The following is a 23,755-nucleotide window of genomic DNA, read 5'->3' as shown; positions in this document are numbered from 1 at the left end:
TTGTAAATCACGTGAAGCTTCGAAGTACAATGCTAAGACCACTGATGGGAAAGCAACCATTGCTTCATCATGGTCACAGCGGCCACATGTCGTACACCCAATTTCGGCCACTTACGTGTAGCTCTTGAATAATGAAGTGCATTTTGGACAGCCATTTTCAAAGCAACTTTCTAACTTAGAAGTTGCTAAAATGTCACCAATTGTTCTGTCATGTAGCTTCAAAAAGTCACTGGTCACTAAATAGAAAAATTTGTCGCTAAAGAGCCATGAAATTCGTTAAATCTAGTGAAGAAAATTTTAAATATTGAATTTGACTACTTAAAACAAATGTGATGACAGATTCTTTTTTTTTTTTTTGCAACATCTAATTTACTCGAAGAGAGGCTGATTGGCTGTTTAGAGAATGTTCCCATGCTATGAAATCGCATGTCCACCGTCAGGTGCAAACACACCTGTGCACATTTTGATGGTTGACATACGCACATTTTTTGGGGCTGTGGACTTGACAAGTCATGGTGGGCTGCTAATGTTTAGATATATGCACACAGTGCATGCCACGATGGAAGAAAAAGTTTGATTTTTCTTTCTTCACATTGGGCATGAGTAGTGTGGGAAAGCCAAATTGAGAGATTTTGGTGCTGTGCGAAGTTATAGTTATTTGGGTGTAGGTAAGATTGTCACTTAATGTAATCATACTTTTTGCTATGTATTTTTGCTGCAGCCGCACAATGTTGAGTAAATATTCTGTATAAGGGCTGATTTGATTTAACTGAATTGAGTTGGTGCATGCTTTGACTGTGCAGAATGCCACCTTCTGCAGCATGTATGTTAAAAAGACAACTGTGTCTTCGTTTTCTTGGTGTGCTCCTCAAGCTGGCAGCTTGAGTAGTTCATATATGTAAATGGAACGCACTTTATACTTCTGCTCTGCTTGTATATTGATGCTGTGTGAATGCATGCTTAAGAGAAGTGTGTCAGATTTACAACCACCTCAGGTGTTATTGTACAGGTTTCTCCTTTCTTTGCTCCTCCTTGTTCTTCCAGGGTTTACGCCGTCCCATTCAGAAGCCTCGTCCATTTGGAAATGAGTCTTCAGCGACTGCTGTTTCCTTGCAGAAGTAAAAACAAATTTCTTGTGTTGCTTCAGTACATATATGTAGTTATGCCATTTTTGAACAGCCTTTGCAGCAAATGAATTGTGTGTCTGAAAACTTAAGTAGCTTTTAGGTTGAAACTCAAAATACCATGTGGCATACCAGATAATCTGATTGGTAGGTGGCCTTAAGTATCTGCCAGAACTGCGTGCTTTTAAGGCATGCATTATGCGTAACTTTAGATGACGAGCATCTTTATAGCAGCTGCATTTCTTCTTGGAAATTTCCAGAAAGATGGGAGCTTCTGATTTAGTACATGCACCCCCATATGTGGTGAGCCTCATCAGGGAAGCAAAAGAGGAAATTGAGAAACTGTAAGTGTGAACTTGTGTCAATATATTCTTGGTTTGCTGTTCAAGTGTTCACAAACTTTGCTTCTTTAATTGCACAGTGGGCTGCTTTACTCACCATGATAAATTGAAGTCCACTTTGTCATATAGTTTCTGTGCAGCAAAGTTCATGAAAGTATCTGTTAGTGTGAAGAGCTCAAGCAACTTTGAAGGTTGCTTACACAAAAATGAAGGGATTAGTACTTATTCCTGACTTCTATTTCCTCGTACATGCACTGTGACCTGTGGTTGCTCTCACCCATGCAGTGAAGCGGTCGTGGAATCTCAGCGCTTGCAGTTGGCTGAAGTGGCAGAGCAGGCACGCTTTAGGGAAGCTGAGCTTCAAACAGAGTTGTCTGAGATGAAGGAACAGGCAAGTCACTGGAAAACAACTAAGTTGTCTGCCCTGTTTTTTGAGTGGCCATTTATTTAGCTCTATGATTTACAGGAAGAAAAAAGTATATTTTGCAGTTCTGTACAAACTTAGGGAAATCTGAAATACAATGAAGGTGATTAACTTATGACATGATGGACTTATGTGCTTGTTGTCTGTGTAGCTGTTGTTCTTTCTGTGGTATAATGTTTGCGTTCTGCGAGTCGTGCGTATGAGACCAAGTTCAGTTGCAATTTGTTAGTAACTATAATTCATTGTGGACATTTAAAGTATGATTAATAATGCAAGGCTACTGTTATATTTGGTTTCACTGTTCTAGTTTAAAATTTTGTGCTTATCTGTCGCTCATTAATGTGTTATGTTGCATTCTAAATATACATTTAGGTGAATCAGGGCCAAGTTCGCTACATTCAGGGAAATGTGGATATCTTAAGTCTGCGACGAGATGCAGAACACTACACCCTTAGAGAATCAACCTTCAAGTCTGAGCTTGAAGCTCTAGACAAGGTGAGCGCTTTAGTTTTTCTAACTGAACTGTCTGCAACACCAGTTTTACCTATAAGTCTTAAATTATGATGGGTCATCCAGCTCAGCATCCCCCAGCTTTATTTTTTGTATGGAAATGTTAGCAATCGTAATATAATGCCAATGCAATGAAGCAATATACAGTGTAGATCGCTTATAATGCAAGTCGCCGGAGTCGCGAATATCCACACTATAAGCGGTACTGCACTATAACCAAAACAACTATTTTATTGCGGTAAAGGACACTCCAGGCGCATTTCTGCCATCGCTGTCACCATGCTCTAGGTTCCGTATTTGCTTACTAAATAAATTAATAAGCATGGTGTCACGCATGCACAAGCAAACATGAACACATCTCGCTCGTTGACCGCGGAAACGAACTGTCAAAATGCTCGAGTCACGAAGCGCGGCGAGCGAACTGACCTTCGTGCTATCATGCAGATTCACGCCTCTTCAACGCGACCTATAAGCGGCGAAAACACGACGCGTGGCAGACTTTCCCCTTCGCAGATTGCTTTCAAGATAGGGCCAAGGCGATCATATCGTCGAAGTGGATCGTCGTAGATTACGCCCTGCTTCGGTCCACTGAAACCGTTCTGCATTGTTTTGCTGGCGAAAATCCTCTCCTTCTGTTTGCGCCAGTCCCGAACGCAAGTTTCGGATTCTCCGAACGCCCGTGATGCGGCCCGATTTCCGTTCGTCTCCGCACACATGATCACTTTTCTTTTAAATGCAGCACTTCGTGCTGATAGAGCAGACCAGAGGACGTGAAGACAGAGGGTAGACTATTGCCTAAGCACGTGTACTCCAGCACATGGAGGAAGCTACGGTAGCTAAGCTCGAGAGTAGCTAGGCTCGACACGTGTGCGAGGCAGCCATTTTGAAATGCCAATGGCTATATGTTAACGCAGATTTAGGGTCGTACTCAATTCTAACACGCACGCAATTTTTGGACCTGTTTTATCGGAAAAAAAGTGTGCGTTAAATTCGAGCAAGTACGGTATTTGTGGCTTGAGGTGAGCGTTTGCCGTCTAGGTTGACTGCCGAACTTCCAGGCAGACGCACTGTAACCGGTTGTGATGACAGGTTCTTTTGTTTTAAGGTTTCAGACGGTTCTCTGAGGCGGAGCCTCCCAGAACCCAATCGAGGACAAAGCCGTTTGTTGCAGAACGCACACACAAACTTTTAATAAAACTAGAAACGAGAAAAAAAACCCCATAAAATAAACACTCAAAAAGAACTCATAATACAACACACATGTGGCTAGAACGCTTAATGATATCGGGCAAGTTCGGGCAGGTGAGTACGCACTACAGTCTCGACGCGGTGAAGCGGAGACGAGACGACGAGAGAAGTGGCGTTGATCTCACCAAAGGTCGGTGTATAGGATCGTTGACCGGGCTAACAGAACGTAGCAGCTCTGGCGTGGAGAGAGGAGTCAGGCGGCTTAATGGCACGGACAGACGGTGGCGGCGTTCTGGCCGGGCAGCTGGTCGTGGAACTCTGGCCCGTAGCCCGACAGATCATGTTCTGCCCACGGGCGCAGACGCTCGCCGGCCTCGCGCAGAGTGGCGACGCCAAGGAACGGGTTGGCAGGAGGCCCCGGCCGGGTGAAGTCCTGGTGGCTGGGGTCCGGAACCCGACAGCCGTCTTCAACCCCCGGTTCGGTGGCCGACCTTCTCCTGGTGCCGCTTCTGGAACTCTTTTTCCTATTGCCAGTGCGGCCCGCTTTTCTGCCGCTCTGGCCGATTTGTCATTTATTCATTGGCTGCTTGAAGATCCGTGGTTTTTTGTGATTGGATGCCTTTTTTCTTTGTTTTGTTTCTTGCGCCGCGTGTTCACGCGCCGGACGGTCTTCGGCGTCGTCGTTTTCCATCAGCATGGAATTCGCCTTGGCGCACGCTTCCCTTGTCATCTGCTTCTTGTTTGAATGCACCACACCTTGTCGCACACCAAAAATATCACCATCGCGCACCACACATCACATAAGCCCCTTTTTGGGAAAAGTTTTTCCAGAGGAAAAACTGCCAGTCAGTGCGCGAGACCTTTCTCACTTATGCTCTATATAGCACATTCACTGTGGGTCCATCACACAAATTCAAGTCTTAAAGCTCACGAGACATACAAGCACAACACCCACGAATGCTCATAACAAGCACAAGCCCTTACAAGTTAAATACAATGTTTATGGGGCGTATAAAGCATGACACTCACAAAAGCTACTTCAAATAAAGCACTTATAGTTGATAACTAAGCTGTCCAACCAATACATTTCTGTCCAAGGTCAAATCCTGATAAGGCAACCGGCTATTCAATCGGCTTCTTAGGTAATTGCGTCCCAGGTGAGACGAGCTGCGTGTCTCTTCTTCGTTCGGGATGAAACCTCTGGAGCCGATTTGTTGCACCTTGCGAAACGCATACATGAGAACCCGTGAATGACCTGACTTAGGTGCTGAACTGATTGGGAAGTAATAAGTTGGGTCTCATCGGCACCACACGAAATGTGCTCTGTATATGTGCAGTTGGCCACAAATCTTGTAGGGAACACTTTAGGCACGCTGACCTGTAGCTGGGACCCATCGCACAAACATGTACCCGGCACCTCAGCGGAGATGCTTTTCACTTCTGCTGATATCAGACACGACCGATTGGCTTCCCCATTACACAAACAGGAATGCACAGGCACCATGTTAACATCTAGGAGATCACTCTGTGAGATGACCCCATTGTGTTCCCCAATGGAACGGCACTGTGCTGTCTTAATATTTCTGATCATGCATTCCCCTACACCTTGCATGCAGACGTCATCACTAAGTGCTGACGCGATTAGTGACTTCAGTTTCTTTTTTTGAGTGTTCATTGGACTCTTTGCCAAGGAGCTCTGTATTCATCTCCTTATCGAGGACCTCTGTACTGATGTACATTTTACATTGGCCTATGTGGCCTTCGGGGTTGCAGGCAGGCAAACTTATCCTCACTTGAGGTGAGCTGTTCGAGTGGTCCTCAAACCTATTGAGGCCACTTACCACCGCAAGTGGTACACCGGAAGAGTGGGGGAGCATTTCATCATTCGCCTCGCGCTCTTCGAAGTCATTGGCTTTGCGAGCCTTTGCCCAATCAGTCGGGCTTTCTAGAGGCATCTGCGCCTCTTTATGCGATGTGCTTTCAACTGCACTGGTTCGCAAGTGTACCCCTGTGCTGGTGGTGTCCTCTTCGAGGTCACTGCCAATGCGCACCGTTGCCCAGTCCGTTGGGCTTTCCGAAGGCATCTGAGCCTCTCTATCCAATGTGCTTTTATTAGCACAGATGCGCATGGGTGCCTCGATTTCATTGGCAGTTGCCTGCTCCCTGTTCTCCGAGCTATCCTCAGCCTCCTTGAGGTTAATGTCAGGACCTAGGTTGGCCCGTTCTTTGTTTACTTCTCGGCTGCCCTCTTGTTGCGTGCCTTTTCCTGACAGAAGACTGCGACGGCGTGCGGGGCAATCAATAGGCAAAGATTGTGAGCTGCTGAGTCTGGAGCCCGCGTCAAACGCTTGCTCAATAGAGCTTGCATACGACTCCAGCTCGCAAATCTCTCTCAGTGAGCGTGCCCTTTCAGCTTCCACGACCCTGAGACGCAACTGCAAAACACGTGCCTCGCGCTCAATCTGATCTCTTTTCGCTTCTCGCTCCACAGCGCGTTCTTCTCGCGCTAGCGCCTGCCGCTCGGCGAACCACGCTTTTAGCTCCGCTCCCTCAAGCCCCATGCGTTCCGCTAAAGCTAACAGCGCTCGCGTGCTAGCCATGTTTTTAAACTGTTAGAATTAGCAAGAGAATCCAAACAAACGGCTTTGTCCTGTCGCGCGGACGCTAATTTGTGATGCAGCGTGACTTTTTTCTAACTTTGAAGACGGTTCCTCAATTGGGGGACAAAGCCCAATTGTGGACAAAGCCGTTTGTTGCAGAACACACACACAAACTTTTAATAAAACTAGAAACGAGAAAAAAAAACCATAAAATAAACACTCAAAAAGAACTCGTAATACAACACACATGTGGCTAGAACGCTTAATGATATCGGGCAAGTTCGGGCAGGCTGCGGGTGTGAGTACGCACTACAGTCTCGACGCGGTGAAGCGGAGACGAGACGACGAGAGAAGTGGCGTTGATCTCACCAAAGGTCGGTGTATAGGATCGTTGACCGGGCTAACAGAGCGTAGCAGCTCTGGCGTGGAGAGAGGAGTCAGGCGGCTTGATGGCACGGACAGACGGTGGCGGTGTTCTGGCCGGGCAGCTGGTCATGGAACTCGGGCCCGTAGCCCAACAGCTCACGTTCTGCCCACGGGCGCAGACGCTTGCCGGCCTCGGGCAGCAGTAGACGATCGGGCAAAGTGGCGACGCCCAGGAACGGGTTGGCAGGAGGCCCCGGCCGGGTGAAGTCCTGGTGGCTCGGGTCCGGAACCCAACGGCCGTCTTCAACCCCCGGTCCGGTGGCCGACCTTCTCCTGGTGCCGCTTCTGGAACTCTTTTTCCTATTGCCAGCGCGGCCCGCTTTTCTGCCACTCTGGCCGATTTGTCATTTATTCATTGGCTGCTTGAAGCTCCGAGGTCTTTTGCGATTGGATGCCTTTTTTCTTTGTTTTGTTCCTTGCGTCGCGTGTTCACGCGCCCGACGGTCTTCGGCGTTGTCGTTTTCCATCAGCATGGAATTCGCCTTGGCGTGCGCTCTCCTTGTCGTCTGCTTCTTGTTTGAATGCACTGCACCTTGTCGCACACCAAAAATATCACCGTCGCGCACCACACATCACACCGGTATTTCGTGTGCCCCAACTGCACTATAAGTGATAGGCGTATACATAAAGTGCTATAGGAAAATTAACGACAGTCTGAAAAGACCGTATTATATCTGGTCCTGCACTATAAGCGGTTACGTTATAAGTGGTCTATACTGTAAAGTGAAACGTACCTGCTTCTATATTGCTATGAATAAGGGTGATCTATAATATATTATATTACTATGATAAGGGTGAACTGGTTTTTGGCCAAAAATGTTACCCTTCATTGGAAAAATTGAAGTTGCACCCAAGTACAATACAGGGCCGGTATTTTGTAGCGATGCCTTTACAGTAATAATGCCTTTTCACACTTATCGCGCGTCGTCAGTGGTCAGAGAGACGGTCTGCTTGTGTTATCAACGGGATCAGCCGGCCCTGAGCGGTGGATGATAAGACTAGTATAGAATAAGTCATAAGGCATCGCTACAAAAATCGCGGCCCAGTAGGCTTCTTTTAAAATGAACTTGAAGGGACTGTGAAAATCTGTTCGCCTTACCAGAACCTTGCCTTATGGGGCCCTGAAACACTTTTTGAACAGAGTAGGAAAATGCTGCCAATCTGTAGAAGGGGTTCCTGTGAACATGGAAGCCAATTATTATTCCCCTGCATGCAACTGGGAATTTACAATCTCGTATCAAAAACAGTACAAAATTGCTTGCTCTCTCCTTCGCAATGTCTTCAGCATCTACATCGCAAGCAGCCAAACAGCCAACCAACCGGTATTGACGGATTTCGTGATTGCATGAACATTCTCAGTAAATACTGTTATAGTTAATTTTTAGTTAAATAAATGAAAAAAAAATATATATATATATGTCTGCAATCAGTAGCGCACCCAGGATCTCTGCCAGGGGGGGGGGGGGGTTGACAGTTTGCCAATACCATCTAAACAACACTAATTTTGATTTATTCACGGGAAATTGTCAAAAAAATGAGCTTTTTGCGAGTGTGCAGACGATTTCGCGTCTTACATCTTAGTTGCAGCACTCAAATGCGTAAGGAAAGAAAAGGGGTTAAACAAAAGGGGGGGGGGGTTAAGTCTGCCTCAGGGGGGGTTACAACCCCCGAATCCCCCCCCCGTCGGTGCGCCACTGTCTGCAATCTCAAAAAGCCCAAAAACGGTATTTAATCTTTGAGCTTTCGGTCTACACACAACAGGGGCGTGTAGCTGTGTTTGCTGTGCGTGACCTCGGAGATCGCACCGGCTTGCTGTACTGTGGCCACCACGGGTTGCTGTGACGAACCGTCTGGCCACTTACAACCGCATGCTCTGATTGGTCTCTGTGGGTGATGCTGCTCCAGGGGCATAAGTGACATGAGGCAGTCCGAGCTCCCATCTCGCGTTGAGAGAGCGTCGCGTACACCTGAACTGGAAGTAGCGTCGTAAAGAAAAAACTAAAATGCCCAACTTTTGGGCAGAGCCTTGCCCTCTTGCCATCCCCCCTGGGTAGCTTCCAGGGAGCTAGTGGAGCTGAAAGAAGAGAGAAAGCCGAGCATTGGCGCAATAAGTGCCTCTAACTCCGCTATTGTTTGAAGGATTCGAAAAATTTTTGTGGCAGGAGATTTGTGAGGTGACGTCCTTTATTAGCAAAGCCATTTTATGACTTGTTAGAAAAGTGTTTCAGGGACCCTTTATCAAAAGGGATCTACAAAATCGAAAACCAGGCTATTCCTGGTGTGCCTAAGTATCCACGACACAAAGCACTAAATGAAACAGCATTAAAACCAAAAGACATACGTAAAAGGATACATTTTTGGATTTACACGATACAAAGTATTTCTTTAAGCAATGGAATAATTGACGCTTGCTGGTTCTGTGCATTGTCACAAAAGTTGGTGTATTTCACCTAGCTTGCTCAAAAATTCTTCAGTGCTCTCAGTTTGTTGAAAAAAATGCACCAATTTAGTCAACACCTCATCAGCTCCATTATGTTTGAAGCTGGCTCTTGTGGCTCCTGGGCAGTTGCCTTACCTAATTACCAACATTCAGAGGCACATTGAGGACCTCCTCAATTATTGTTTCTATGTAGTGTCAGCCTTGCAGCTTTCCACATTGTCATTGATGCTGGCATAGCTGCTTATGTCAACAGAAACACCATTTGCTTCTCGTGTAGCATGAGAGTTGCCTCCTATAAGTTTGTTTAGCCGAGTGGAGGCTGCGTAAGTTCAGCTTTACTGATTTAGTGGTTCTTGTTGAGTGAATTTTTTTGCATTGGACCATTGGAAACCAACCAAATGTTCACACATTGTACCTCACATTTGAAAATTTGGCTTAGCTGGGTCTTAACAAGAGTCTACTATATTTATTGCATCCAAAGTGAATAGGATGTTAGTCATTTCAAATAGGGGCTTTGATGTTTTAACCTATTGCTGGCATAACCTTGCATTAGACAATTTCGCATGAGTCGCTCTTACATTAATAGGTATGATGCAGACATTAATGTGGACTTGAACAAAACCATAGCTTCATAATTCTGATGTACAGTGTAAACCGCTTATAACGTAAGTCGCCGGAGTCGCGAATATCTGCACTATAAGCGGTACCGCACTATAACCAAAACAACGATTTTCAAGCCCTGCACGTATGCAAAACATATAGACCAAGCATGTACGCTTTGTACTATCGCGTGCACATTGCGATTACGTTTTCGCCAGTGTGCTGGCAAAAACATAATCGCAATGTAGCCGGTGCTCTTCAAGCTCGACAGCTTTGCACCGAGTCAAAACGAAACAACTGTTTGCTGTAACCGCTGTGGAAAAAAACGTGACCGCTATTGACGCGATTATGAACGGCAACTTTGCGGTGCTGAAGGCACGCACCCGACGCACGCACCGAGTCGTCCAGTCGCTGCAACAACTGGCCGTCGAAATTGCGCTCGCTATCTATTCGATCATTGATCGAATAGATAGCGGCAGTTTTTTAGGCACGCGGCCGACGCGCGTACCGAGTAAAAACGAAACTACTGTTCGCCGCAGCAGCTGTGGAGAAAACCGCGGCCGCTATCGACGCGATCGTGGATGACGGCTACGCAGTTACGAAAGCCCGCGGCCAACGCGGTGTTATTCGCGGCGGTAAATGCAAGAATACAGGCTTTAAAGACACAAATAGGCTCAAAGCGTTCCGGCGTTGCTGTCATTCACGTACGATTTCAACTGATGGCTGTGGCGATGTGGACTCCGCTGCTTCGTTTCGGTTGGACGCTAGTGCCGTTCTTGCTCTTTCGCGTCGCACATTTGCGCTCCTCGCTCAGCGAGCTCCAAAAGTAGTCCAAATTAACCGATGTGCGGCCAAATAAGTCCGAATTAATGAGAGTTTGATTGCATTGAATAATGCATGCGCCGGCCGGCAGCACGCACCTTGTTGAGAAGCGTGCTCGTTTCCGCCCTTGTCGGCGAGATTTTCTCGCGGAAGTCGCATTATAACCGGTATTTCGTCTCACGCGGCTGCACTGTAAGCGGTATGCATATACATGGAGTTCTATGGGAGGGTAAACGGGAGTTGGAAAAGGCCGCATTGTAGCCAGTTCTGCACTATAAACGGTTACGTTATAAGGGGTCTATACTGTACTATTGAGCTGGTATATTTCCAAAATATATAACTTGTCTCAATTTTAATGTTTACGCTAAATATCTCTTCTCATCCTTATTTCACTACAGCATCAAAAGCTTGTCTTTTGGCACTTGATCTTTTTTATTTTTTCATAGGCTTACATGTAATGTGCATCATAGTAAGTGTTTGAATGTCACAAATTCATTTTTGTGCAAAGTAATACAATAGTTGTAGATTCAGCTCTAACATAAGCAGGCTTAAAACAAATTAGTGCTCAAGCAATATTAGAAATGGTAAAGCAGCACAAAGGACATGGACAAAGGGAAGACATAAGACAGATACAGGCACCGACTCATTTCTGAAGCCAGGAGAATCCTATCAGTAAACGTTATTGATACACTTATATATATGTATTTTTCTTTTGTAATATATATGCGCTCATTCGTTTGCATTGCTTTTTTACTTTGTAGTTTTAGTCGTTTTGCTTGCACAGGAGGTCCCACCAATGGTGATTAAACCTTGGGACCTCCTTCTGTATATGCACAACTGTGTATCATTTTTGTATATGTAATAAACTTGCATAGAATTGAATCATTGTGTAACAAGTGCGTAAGCACGCCGTCCATCGCCCTTTCCGATTATGAATGCCATTTCCTGGGCAGAGAAAAATAACTCAGAATTTCCATTCTGGTTTGAAAGATATCATTCGATATTCTGTTTATATGGTTGTGCTTTTATACCTTTTATGTTTATTTGTGCTGTGGTATATATATTGCTACGGGCACATCACATCACAAGTGCAAAACTCTCTAGCTGCTCTTCTTCTTCATCTTCGTCGTCCTTCTCAACACTGTTGCTTTTCTCTCGTGACAATATCAGTGATTCCACTCCTGCGCCAACTGCGCCAAAGTGCGCCAAATGGGATTTACTGCGCCATCCTGATACAATCGACGAAAATTGCGCCCAACTGCGCCAAACAGTCTCGGATTTGGCGGCGTCTATCGCCGACAATTGCAGCAACGGGGAATTAAAACGTGCAACGCGATGATAGGGCTAGCCTTAGTTGCGAACAGGAGACTAAACAGCACTAGCGCGTGCGTCCCGATTAAGGGGGGGCCGCGGCTTTCGCATCGCGAAAAATGGCTAAAAAATCGATTTTTTGAAAATCACATTTTCAATTTCTGTAACTCTTATTTTATCGGATTCCGAAATATCATCGCTGAAAACCAAGTAGAAGTGCTCTAAAAAAATTGTTGTATCAGCCAAGGTGCCGAAAAATTTCGCGGAAATCGCGAAAAAACGGCGTTTTTCAAGCCACGATATCTCCGGAACGGCGCAGCCGAGCGCCACCATCTTGGACTCGTTGGAAAGCGCATTTCTCCGTCTTCAAATTTGCCCCTTCAGCTATCTCCTCCATAGAGAAACAAGCACACAAAAAGCAAATGATTGAAGGTCGTGCCGGAGCCACCGATTGCCCGCGCCCGCCACGTGACTCCAGCGCGGTTCGCCATTGGCCCGGTGCTCGCTTCGCGATGGCGTCGTCTGCACCGCTTGTTGCGGTCTCTTCGCGAGCTCTGGGCGGTTTCCGTAATCTCGACTAGTATTAGAGCGGGCGCTACGTGGACATCGCAGTAGCGTGGCCGATCCCGCTTTTTGTAGACGTCTCAGACCCGCGGCTAAGCATTCGGAGCATCGGTGACGCGGATTCGCGACCTCGCTTCGGGCACGGAATCCTCGGTCACGCGGAAGCCTTTCGCGCGTAGGCGTCTCCGACTCGGCGATCAAGCACATCGCGCGCGGGCTTCTCGGATCCTTGCCTAAGCATTTCGTGCATCGGCCCCTCCGTCTGCGCGACTAAGCACCTCGAGCATCGACTCCTCGAGCCCGCGGCTACGCATTTCGCGCGTCGGCACATCGCTCAACGAGTCTCGACTCCTCGGACCCGCGGCTAGGCACTTCGCGCGTCGGCCCTGCGAGCGTCAACTCCTCGAGCCCGCGGCTAGGCATTTCGCGCGTCGGCACCTCGGAAGGCGCGACTAAGCTAATCGAGCGTCGCCTCCTCAAGCCCGTGGCTAGGCATTTCGCACGTCGGCACATCGCTCATCGAGTGTCGACTCGTCGGACCCGCGGCTAGGCACTTCGCGCGTCGGCACCTCGAGCGTCGACTCCTCGAGTCCGCGGCTAGGCATTTCGCGCGTCGGCACATCGCTCATCGAGTGTCGACACCTTGAGCGTTTATTCCTCGGACCCGCGGCTAGGCATTTCGCGCGTCGGCCCCTCCGACTGCGCGATTACAGAGCGTCTATTATTTGGATTCGCGACCAGGCATTTCGCGCGTCGGCACCTCGTACCCGCGACTTAGCACATCGGGTGCCGACTCTATTATCGTAATGCCACGATATCTCGTAACAATACCTATCTACCACCCCTTCATAAAGAGAACCTCATCATGAGCTCTGCTCACTAGACCACTTGGGCTGGCACAGACACCTGGCTGCAGAAGTGAGGCATCATACAAAAGTGCAGGCTGGAAAGCACCTAGCAGCTGCATTGCTGCCTATCTATCAGTGACTCTCCTAACCTCCATGTCAATGGAAGATGATTCAGAAGGCTGCTGGGAGCCTTCATTCAGTAACATGGTCGATTCTACAAAAAAAAAAAAAAATCTTCACTGACTGCACTAGAGACTGCTATCAATGAGGCAGTCTGCAGGTACAACGCTAGAACTACTGTATATTTATGCCCACATAGTTCTGCACCTCACTTGGTTTGAAACCCAGGCACCATGCTCTTTGTAGAGCAGCAGTAAAGAATGCCATACAAACTTGAAAAACGCAGAACAAAGGCACAGCAGCCGAGAGGCCACATGATGCGGGAACGGTCTCACATTTGCGACGCAACAGTGGTGCTACCAATGCATTGGGTACTATGGGAGCTTAACAGCCGGGAAGACGCAGCGCCCGGGAACGTAACAGCGGGGTTCTACTGTCGCTTGTTTGAAGCGCAGCATGACATGTGATTATAATAACTGCATGCCGCCAATGTGTCCATCATTTCTGTTTATGGATATACGGAATGACATCTGGGAAAACTAGCAATATATGCCACGATATCAATTTGTGTGTCGTATGTACACTTTTTGAAATACTTCAGGATGTGAAAAATCAGCTGCTCCAAGCTGCTCCCAAATGCCAAATTGCCTGCTCCAAAGTGCTCCAAAATGAAATTTCTGATGCTCCAAAAATTGCTCCAAATCCGAAGTCCGCAGTAGCATCACTGCAATATACACGCACATGTGAGCAAGTAAAGGAAAATTGTCAGTCAGCGTCTAAAAAAAGTATTTCCTTTGTTGATGTCTTTTACACTGCTTTACCATTCAAAACATCAAACCAACTAGCCCAGGCTTCCATTCTGCTAAAGCAGTAGCCATGATATTTGTGCTTCCTGAAGAGATCAGCACTGTGATGCTATAGGAATTATTTACACTGGTAAACATTTTTATTTGCTATTGCCATGCTATTTATAATGATGCAACTTGTGCTTTCCACGTGAAGCCAAGTTCAGCAACCTAGTAGTCAACTTGCTATTAATCCCACTGATGTGTATGATGCTGATCACTACTTCGTGCACATTTTCATTATTTTGGTGAATGCTTGATATTATACAGCAGTTCCCACATTGTCTACTGTGGCACCTTTTTGTTCACTCTTGTAGTTTTCGTGAAATTGGTTTATTGCTATAATTGCAACAGCTTCTGAGGGGTTTACTCGCTGTTGCACTTGACCAGCTATGATGAAATTAATTAACTTGATTCTGAAGATAGCTAGCTCAGAAGTCATGGAAATGCATTCTTGAATTGACTCATGATGTTTGGTGCTTACTATGTCACTGTATGTATTTTTACCTATGTTTTGTCTGGTCTAAGAAATGCCAGGGCAGTTATTTATTGGATTAGTGCAGAAGTAATTTTCATTTTCAGTCAACTTAAGACCACAATTTTTCACAACCTCTTACTAAAGTGTAGAGAGACTGTAGATTCCACTGCAGAAAACTGTAGAGGCTGCGAGTTGAAGAACTTGAAAATGTTGTACTCAAGAGCTTTCACTTCAATGTACTTGTTGACTGCAGGGATGGGCTGCAGAGGTCAAAATAAGGGATCAAATGGCACAGTCTAGGGACTATGGCAGGCAAATCGAATCCTCCCATCCCAGATTTTAAAAAAAATTTGGCACACTGTTTAACCAGTCGTGGCACATTTTTTTTTTCTTTCTTTCCTTCCTTTTTTTTATTTTAAGGAAAATAATTTCTTCACAGAGGTGCTGTAGCAGGTTGTAGTAGTAAGCAGGAGTTAATGTGAGGTCCCATGAGAGAATCTCTATCAGCACTGCACCTTCTGCATCCTACCAAACACTGAGCATGGACCTTCTTCAAAGCGTTTGTAGTCCTGGCTCTGATTCTGCCAGTTTCCCACTCAATCTACTGGTGGTTGCAATCAAGTGTACATAGGCCTCACTTACTACTATCTTGTGTCACTCTGAAATGAAGCCAGGCTCCAGCCAGCCAGACAATGTTCTTTGCCGACTCTTGCTGTGGAGACAGTTTTCGGTTGATCCAGCATGTAAGGGTGGCTACCTTGTCATTTGTGTGCAGACATCCAGCGCTAATGGAATGTTCGCACCAAAGTGAAATTGCAATATTTTATATGGTCAGACATTGGTTTCGCTCTACTAGTTGCAGCAAGTCGCCTAAATAAACTTCAGTTGGGTATGCGAAATGATGTTTCTTATATTGTAGTTGCCACACTAAAAATTTTAGACACAGTTTTGTGCACTTTTGTTTGATAAATTGTTCAACCTCTGTTGTAAATGATAATGGGATTGCACTGCTCTCACTGTAGAACAGCAGCCAAAGGATGGTGTTGTTAAGTAACTCATTTTTAACTGGAAGCTGGGAGGCCATCTTTTCAGGTTCAAGGATTATCAACTGGTAGCAAGATTCACTGTGGTGGCCCCCTACACAAATGCCACCAAACAATGGTTCTTCTAAATGCAGAAAAATTTATATAGAATTTTGTTGAGAACGGAAATGGCTTTTGCACCAACCCGATACATAGCTTTCCAAGCTCCACCCTGAGCTGATGAGGAAGAGAAATGGATGAAAGAGCACTGCGTCAACACTTGAAAATTAGTATAAGCTTAGCATTAATAATTGCTGCTTTTACTGCCTTAGCACCCTGTCTTTATTTTTGTCTTTACCCACTGTTATTCTGACAATATTTCTCAGCCTTGTATATTATGTTTTGCTTCTGCATTTTAATGCACCTATTTTGTTTCAGTTGCAATGAGATTATTGAATGCACAATGAGAGCTATGCCTTCATGACCCTTGTCTCACCTGCTGCACTACAGCACTGTTTAGTGCCATTCTGACTTGCTACACATGTGGCACGAGTGTGAGTTTCTCACCTTTTTCTTCTCTTTTTTTTTTTTCTATAGGTGCACTCTTTACTTTGGGCCTTAACCCTTTGACTGCTTTTTTTTTCCCCCGACTACTCCTCAGCTTATGCCGTAGTTTTTTTCACGAGTTGGTTCAGTAGACGTTTCATGCTACCTAGGAGCAGGTTTTTTGTCATCACTTTCTCCCATTTCAGTATTTGTGAACAGGTAATAAAGACCGGATGGATGTACCTGCCACACTGGACCCGCCGTGGTTGCTCAGTGGCTATGGTGTTGGACTGCTGAGCACGAGGTCGCGGGATCGAATCCCGGCCACGGCGGCCGCATTTCGATGGGGGCGAAATGCGAAAACACCCGTGTACTTAGATTTAGGTGCACGTTAAAGAACCCCAGGTGGTCCAAATTTCCGGAGTCCCCCACTACGGCGTGCCTCATAATCAGAACTGGTTTTGGCACGTAAAACCCCATAATTTAATTTTTTTACCTGCCACACTGGCACAGATGGCTGCCTGTCTAATGTTCAGCTCCAGTCGGGATTTTTTTTTTTTTTTTCATGGTTGGTTTAGGGAACGTTTTATGTTGCATAAAAACTGGTTGTCCGTTGTCGTTTTTTTCCGATTCAAAATTAATGAACAGCTCGCAAGTCTATTCATCTGTCAAAGTGTGGACTAGCCTGCCACACTGTTTCGCCATGGCTGCCCTGTTGTTACAGAGCGACGGAGTACTGAGACATTTGCTCCACCTGCAGTCAGAAATATAACTTAAAAGTTTTTTGTGTGTTTAGATGATCTCTCCATAAATGGCACAACAGGTATCAAATGTACTTGCTTAATGAGTTGCTTCTGGAAAGGCAGGAAATGCGCTGAAAACAAAAGGAGTGTACTCGGGTGGGGGCAGGGGTTGTGCGAGGATGGGTGCCCCGGGATTGGCAGTGAAACGGTTAAGCAGCCTCTGAGTAATCACTTAAAGGCTCACCTGTGTTTGAGTGTGTTGTTGAGGATTAGAAGCTGGCTTGAAATGTCTCTGATGTCTTTCTATCAATGTGTTTTTGAGGCTTCAGCACAGCCTCATACAGCCAGCAGTTTCGAGTTGCTGTACTTGCATTAAGTTTAATATTCTGCCGAGTTTTTATGTTTCAGCAGACTGGAAACATTTTTTACTTCTAGTCAGTTGTATTTTATGTCACTTTTGTTCCTAGAAAATGGAGAGAGTGAGTGCTCACAACAGCAGCTTGTTGGGAGAGGTAGATCAACTGACATCCCAACTGAGAACAGAGCAAGCAAAAAATCTTCAGCTTGAAGAGAAATTGAGTGCTTGCGAGGCTATGCAAAAGACTCTTGCAGAGGTAGGCATTTTGACCATGCCTTTCAGTTGTAAATTTTATAATTGAGCAGTTATTGCCCTTGGGAACTTTGTTTCTTTTTCCGTTTGCTTTTTTATTCTGTGCCACTGAGTTTATGTATATCATGTGTAATGTTGATTGTTTGTCATAACAGCCAATAGTAGGGCATCAATAAGATGTCTGCCATAGAAAGTGACATCATAATGCTTAAAACATTGCTGTGTCAAAAGAATACCATTTATATATACCAATGCCCTCAGTATATCAGACCACTCAATACATGGTGCAGCAAGAAGAGGCTCTTGCGTAATGTGTGTATGAGCCATAATGAAAAGATAGCCAGCAGTTGTCTGTTCAAATATTCACCCACACGCACTGTTGAGAATTTTACAGTTTTTACTTCTGGATTTTATGGCAACAAAGGATTACTACGCTTTGAAAGTACATATTTTTTATGCTGCCTCGTGAATTATTATCATAATATTTGTCCCATCCTGTGTAACTTTTGTTGTTGTGATTAAATTGTAAATTATTGGCTCCCAAAAACAATGAAGCATACTTGATTCGTCGAAGCGAATAAAATTTGCCTTATTCGAATAAAACTGACTGAATGTGACTCACTGCATTTAAAATTGCTCTTTTTCCCACCAGCTTGAACAAAGGCTTGCTGATCTTCAACGGGAGAATGAAATATTGAAAACTGCTAATGAACAGCTTCTCAACAGGTAGGGAAATTAAACTTTGAAGAGCTTCTTTGTTGATATCCATCAGCTTCCTAGTCTGATAATGCTTACTCTAGTGTATAATTTTTCAGTAACTATTCTGACTGTTGAACTTGAGGTTTAAGAACTGTAAAATAAATCACATAATTGGCTAAAGCCGCCATTTGTACAGCTGCAATGTGGACAATAATGTGATTTGTTCTTGCAGAAAATTTTTATTTGTGAACAACAATACACATGACTAATTGTTGGTGTCACATTCATCGAAAAGCTCATCGTAAATGTTTTATATTTTGTGATAGCTTTTCCTAGTCTTGTAATGCAGTAGAAAAAAAAATAGCTAACCATATTTAACTTATAAACATAGATGTGGCAGGGGTAGGAGAAAATGCATGGAGATGTGTCATTTGATCGATAAAGACATGATATCTTTAAATTCATTTATAGATTGCAGGGTTTATGCAGATCATTTAAAGTTGGCTTTTCATATTCACAAGAACTTCTACCAAATCAAAGCATTGGTGCACAATTGTCAAAATCATTTCAGGGACCCTTTGACATAGTTATGATTATTTCTACTCAGCGTGCCCACAGTTTGCACATGCTGTTAGTAGATGAGCAAACCACGGCAGGGGTGATGGTGTGTGTCCTGTAGGTGGCACAGTGTGGTCATTAGAGTGTTGGCCTATCTTTTTTTTTTTTTTTCAGCATTGAAGGGAGTGATGTGGATGAAAATAAGTGGCACGAAGAGGCTGGGACCCTCAAGTTGCAGATTACGCAGCTAGAAGCGATTATCAAGTCCGACAATGATGAAAAAGCAGTGCTTGAAAAAGAGCTGGCAGAAAGAATCGGTAAGTGACTCCAGCAAAATGTAAAATGGCCCAATGTGGTGGGTTTGGTCTGCTGTAGTTAGTAGTGCACACAGATGTGAAGCTAGCAACCTCTTGCAGTGCCATGTACGAAAGAGAATTGGGTTACTTGCTGTTCATAACTTATTCCTTTTGCCTGAAAGGCTGTTTCCTTACCATAAGATAGAATTTTGTTACATGCTTCTCTATTGAGTGCTCTCAAAAGTTCACTCTGTTTGCATAACTGACTGCAGAGCTGTACCGGAGTCTCCAGGAAGAACATGGAAATCTTGAGAAGGCACATGCAGAGGTAACAGCCAAGCTAGAGAATGTTGAGAAGGACTTGCAGGACCTTCAGAAGGTGAGTTTAAAAATTTGTGTTACTGGGCTGTGTAGTTCTTGCTTAAGAGAGCGGCTCGACAAAACTATGTGATAATAGACTAGAAGAATTTAAGTCAGCGTGTGTTTAAATTGAAGCTAGAGAGTTACCTGCAGTTTGTTTGAATATTTAGGATTGATAAGCAGCTTCATTATGGCAAATATATGTGAGTGCAAATCTGTGTGTATGCACTGGTAAACAGTACATTTCTTCTGGCAAATCAGCATGTGTGAAATCAATTACCAATCTCCCTGTTGATGTCATGTTTCATACTTCTGAACTAAATGTGCAATAGTTTTGTGCTTCCTAGTGTTGTATTTTGTTCTCTCAACAGTGGCTGCATTGCTGCACTAGACAGTTATGTGCGTACTGACAAACTATGAGTTGAAAACAGACTGAATGCTTAAAGTAGGGAACTTTTTTTAAGAGCATCAAATTTTTCAGATAACATTCTTTAATGTGATGGCATTATAGGCAGACCTCACATACTTTGTAGGTATCCGTTTGAAGCAAAAAACGTGGACTGATCCTGTAGGAAATGAAGTCTAACACGGCATCTCGAAGCACTAGCTGTCACGAAGGAAGAATGCAAGAAACTGGCACATGATGCACGTGCCTGACGTTTCAAAGAGCAACTTTGGTATAAATGAAGCGTGTGTGCGATGGTGGCCTAACGTTTAGAGCATTGGGCTGCTGCGCTGGAAGACAGAGGTTTGGTCCCACCATCGATCATGCATTTTTTTATAGCTTTATAGGTGCCAAAAACTCGGTGTGTGTTGAGTGTATGCGAGCACATCACAATGTGCATGAAATCGCCAGTTTATAAGGGATACGAGGTATAGAAACATCTATTTGATAAATGAGAGTGTGCAAGATCACCTGTGGCGCAGGCGCGCGCAGCTGTTATCGCAGTCTAAGTATGCTATTGCATACTTAGAGAATTAGTGGTGCTAAGTTCTGGCCTAATTTGTTGCGGTTTTTTCCTTCCAGGAGACACATCGCAAGAGTTCGTCAGTGGATAGAATCATCCAGCCTGAAAGTTCAGCAAATGCTTTTGGGGCAATGCTAATAAATGGCTTTAGTCCCTCTGGCCCCCCAAATACCAAGGTTAGCACCTGTGACTGGGCTCGTTAACATAAGTGTTTGCATTCATATCATCTGCTTTGCACTCCTCCGTACTTTAAACAGTATTTAACCCTTTGGACCTGCTGTGGTGGCTAAGTGGTTATGGCATTCTTCTGCTGAGTGTAAGGTCATGGTTTCAACTCTTGGGTGCTGTGGCTGCATGTAGATTGGGGTAGTTCACAAATACACTTGTGTATATGAATTTTGGTGCACATTGAAGAAGACTAGGTAGTCAAATTTAATTCAAAGCACTCCACTATAGCATCTCTCATAGCCAAGGTGTTTGTTACCTTGGGATGTTAATCCCCATCAGTAATCATTCGTAATTTAACATGTGCACTTTATTTCATTTTAAGTTGTACCAAACTCACAAATTTCAGTGTTTTTTCAATAAATACATTTTATTTTCTCATACGATGTTGATTTTTTTTATTTTGTCCAGTACTAAAATTGTCGTATGTGGATGGTGATTTTAACAACATGGCCAGTACGTAAATTTGATTTATGTGACAGTGTGAATTGTTCATGGGACAAACGTTTTTGTGATTTGCTGGCAATTCAAAAAAATTTTGACTAGTAGCTTTACACAAAAATTGAGTTATATTGCTATCAGAATTCGGCATTCACAGAGTGGTAATTGCTCTGACATTAAAGTAGGAAAAACACATTAATGCCTTTTTTTTTGTTTTCGGTGACTGGGGCTAGCACGAGATTGCTGTCTAATTAAACTAGTTGTCATGAACTTTTTCCCTACATTTCACAGTGACACTTGGCTGTAATTCAGCTTGCCTGGAGGAACTATGCAGGTACTTGCACTGCAAAGATTACTAAGAACATGAAACATAAACAAAAACAAGCGTAAACAAAACTTTTGCAACACAAGTATCTATTTATTTATGATGACTACCAGAGCAGTTTTGTTGGTCCTAGAGGAAAAGCTTTAGTAGTACTTTTCTTATGCATAACTTTGCACTTAATAAAGTGCAATTTTTTGCGCTTGATAACATATGGTGGAAATTCCAGTTAATGAGACTTCCAATGAGTTTGACAGAAATTTTCAGCTTTAACAAGGTACAAATAATGTGATTGGGATGTGTGTTTGTCCTGTATATATACAGGGTGTTCAAAATTAAGCTTTATGGTTTTTTTAAAGTTAGGCGCTGGGAGTTACGCGAAGACCACCTGTCCAAATAAGTTATGTGGCCAGGGGGGGACAAAGTGAGACGATAATTATCACTGTCAGCAGCCCAATTAACTAAAATTGAATAAACGCTTTGTTGACTGCAGTAAGTGGGTATGTTTTTATCGAAAAGTTAGAGGCAGTCATGTTTCTACACAGTATCAGTTAAAAGAATTCTAGTGTGTCTGTGCTCCGAGATATCCAACTCCAAATTTTAATTGTCGTTCGCATGATTACGCATGCAAGAGAGTTAGGATCGGCACAAAGCTCCTTCCTTATGTGACGCGGCTGTTGCGTGCGGCGTTTAGTCTGACAACAGGGCGGAGGCATTGGCAAAGATAATAACTGCCCCCCTTCCCCTTACGGCTGGTGAAATGAAAAAAAAAATCGAAGAACCCGAAACCACTGTCGTAACATGCGACTACGCAGCCTGTAACGATGGCGGAAGCTGCCATGCCGAGATAATGGCGCGAGCGGAGAAGCGGGAGGGCAGTGCGCGTGTGTAATGGTGACACCACGCTGTCATACCTTGATTTTGCCAGCCGAGAGGGGACAGTTATCATCTTTGCCTATGCCTCCGTCCTGTTGTCAGACTAAACGCCGCATGCAACAGCCACGTCACATCAGGGAGGAGCTTTGCGCCGATCCTCACTCTCTTGCATGCGTAAACATGTGAACGACAATTAAATTTTTACTCGGATATCTCGGAGCACAGACTTGCTAGAAGAATTATTCCAAGTGAAACTGTGTAGAAACACAACTGCCTCTAACTTTTGAATGCAAACATACACACTTACTGCAGTCAATAAAAAGTTAATTATTCAATTTTAGTTAATTCGGCTGCTGATAGTGATTATTATCATCTCACTTTGTCTCCCCCTAGCCACATAACTTATTTGCGCAGGTGGTCTTCACGTGCCTCCCAGTGCCTAATTTTAAAAAAACCATATAGCTTAATTTCGAATGCCCGGTATATGTATGATGCTTTGTTTCTTTAGTTTTATATTCTACAAAATTCAGAGCATAATGGTTGATGTCTTGCTAGCTCATAATCAGAAAACATTATCTTATTAAATTTAATTTTTATGATGTAAAATAAGAGCACTCGTCTACAAAATATCATGTCTTTCTTGTATTTTTTTTTCCAAATAAGCTATTGAAGGTTGCCAAAAGAAGTGTTTCCCAACTAAATTTATTCATATAAATAATGTTTACAGTGAAAGGGAGATTGAGTTATGGCAGCCCATAAGCAGTAAACCCTCGTTGTAATGAAGTCATCGAGACAGGTAATTGGCTGCATTATAAGCAATATTTTTTTTAAAGTGGATTAGCTATGGGAGAATCACAGTAACGCAGGAGTACGGAAACTTCGAATAAGGTGATTTCATTATAATGAGAGTTTACTGTTTACTACTCTGAATTGTTGTTTGCGCCTATAAAAGTAGATTGGGAAAATTTTTAAAAAGTGGAAAATTTTGGTTTTACCTATAAATGCAAGGCACTAACTATAGATGAAAACACTGTCTCTTGGTGCTTTTGCAGCAGTGTCTTGACAAAGGAGTGCAAGCTACACTTCTGGAAAATGGCTATGGGGAGATGACAAAATTGAAGGAAGAACAGCAGCTGGTCATAGAAAAAGAACGGCTTCGTATTGAAGAGCTTCAAAGTTTGCTGACAGAGAAATCTAAGAAGATTGAGGTGATTGCTATTGAATATCATGCAACTGGGGAATGTGTGTTATCATGCACTATTTTGGTCCTGCACTGTTTATGAGGTTTCACATTACAGCTTTGTTCAATGAGGCTTGCTGTATTGCGATTACATGTGACAGTACTTCAGGACTGCACAAGTATCCAAGCATCACAATTTAAACATTAATCTAGTGATAGCATTGTATTTTATGTTTTACTAAGCATGTTTTTCTCTTGAACTGCACTG

The 23,755-nt window shown here is 44.1% G+C and overlaps 1 protein-coding gene across 1 annotated transcript in view; it reads left to right on the top strand.

The window, feature by feature from the left end:
* The window catches only part of LOC119435954 (protein fantom-like), a 77,684-nt gene that overhangs the window by 6,566 nt on the left and 47,363 nt on the right, over window positions 1–23,755 (top strand). Inside the window, exons 6-15 of the mRNA XM_049672980.1 lie at window positions 1,045–1,118; window positions 1,385–1,468; window positions 1,751–1,856; window positions 2,262–2,384; window positions 17,420–17,566; window positions 18,215–18,288; window positions 18,994–19,136; window positions 19,388–19,494; window positions 20,503–20,619; window positions 23,360–23,515. Of these exons, the coding sequence (XP_049528937.1) occupies window positions 1,045–1,118; window positions 1,385–1,468; window positions 1,751–1,856; window positions 2,262–2,384; window positions 17,420–17,566; window positions 18,215–18,288; window positions 18,994–19,136; window positions 19,388–19,494; window positions 20,503–20,619; window positions 23,360–23,515 (1,131 nt within the window). The remainder of the gene's footprint in view (window positions 1–1,044; window positions 1,119–1,384; window positions 1,469–1,750; window positions 1,857–2,261; window positions 2,385–17,419; window positions 17,567–18,214; window positions 18,289–18,993; window positions 19,137–19,387; window positions 19,495–20,502; window positions 20,620–23,359; window positions 23,516–23,755) is intronic.

This window comes from Dermacentor silvarum, chromosome 1 (assembly GCF_013339745.2).
Source record: "Dermacentor silvarum isolate Dsil-2018 chromosome 1, BIME_Dsil_1.4, whole genome shotgun sequence".
Taxonomy (NCBI): domain Eukaryota; kingdom Metazoa; phylum Arthropoda; class Arachnida; order Ixodida; family Ixodidae; genus Dermacentor; species Dermacentor silvarum.
Note: the sequence above shows the minus strand (reverse complement) of the source record. Positions and strands in the feature narration are given on the sequence as shown.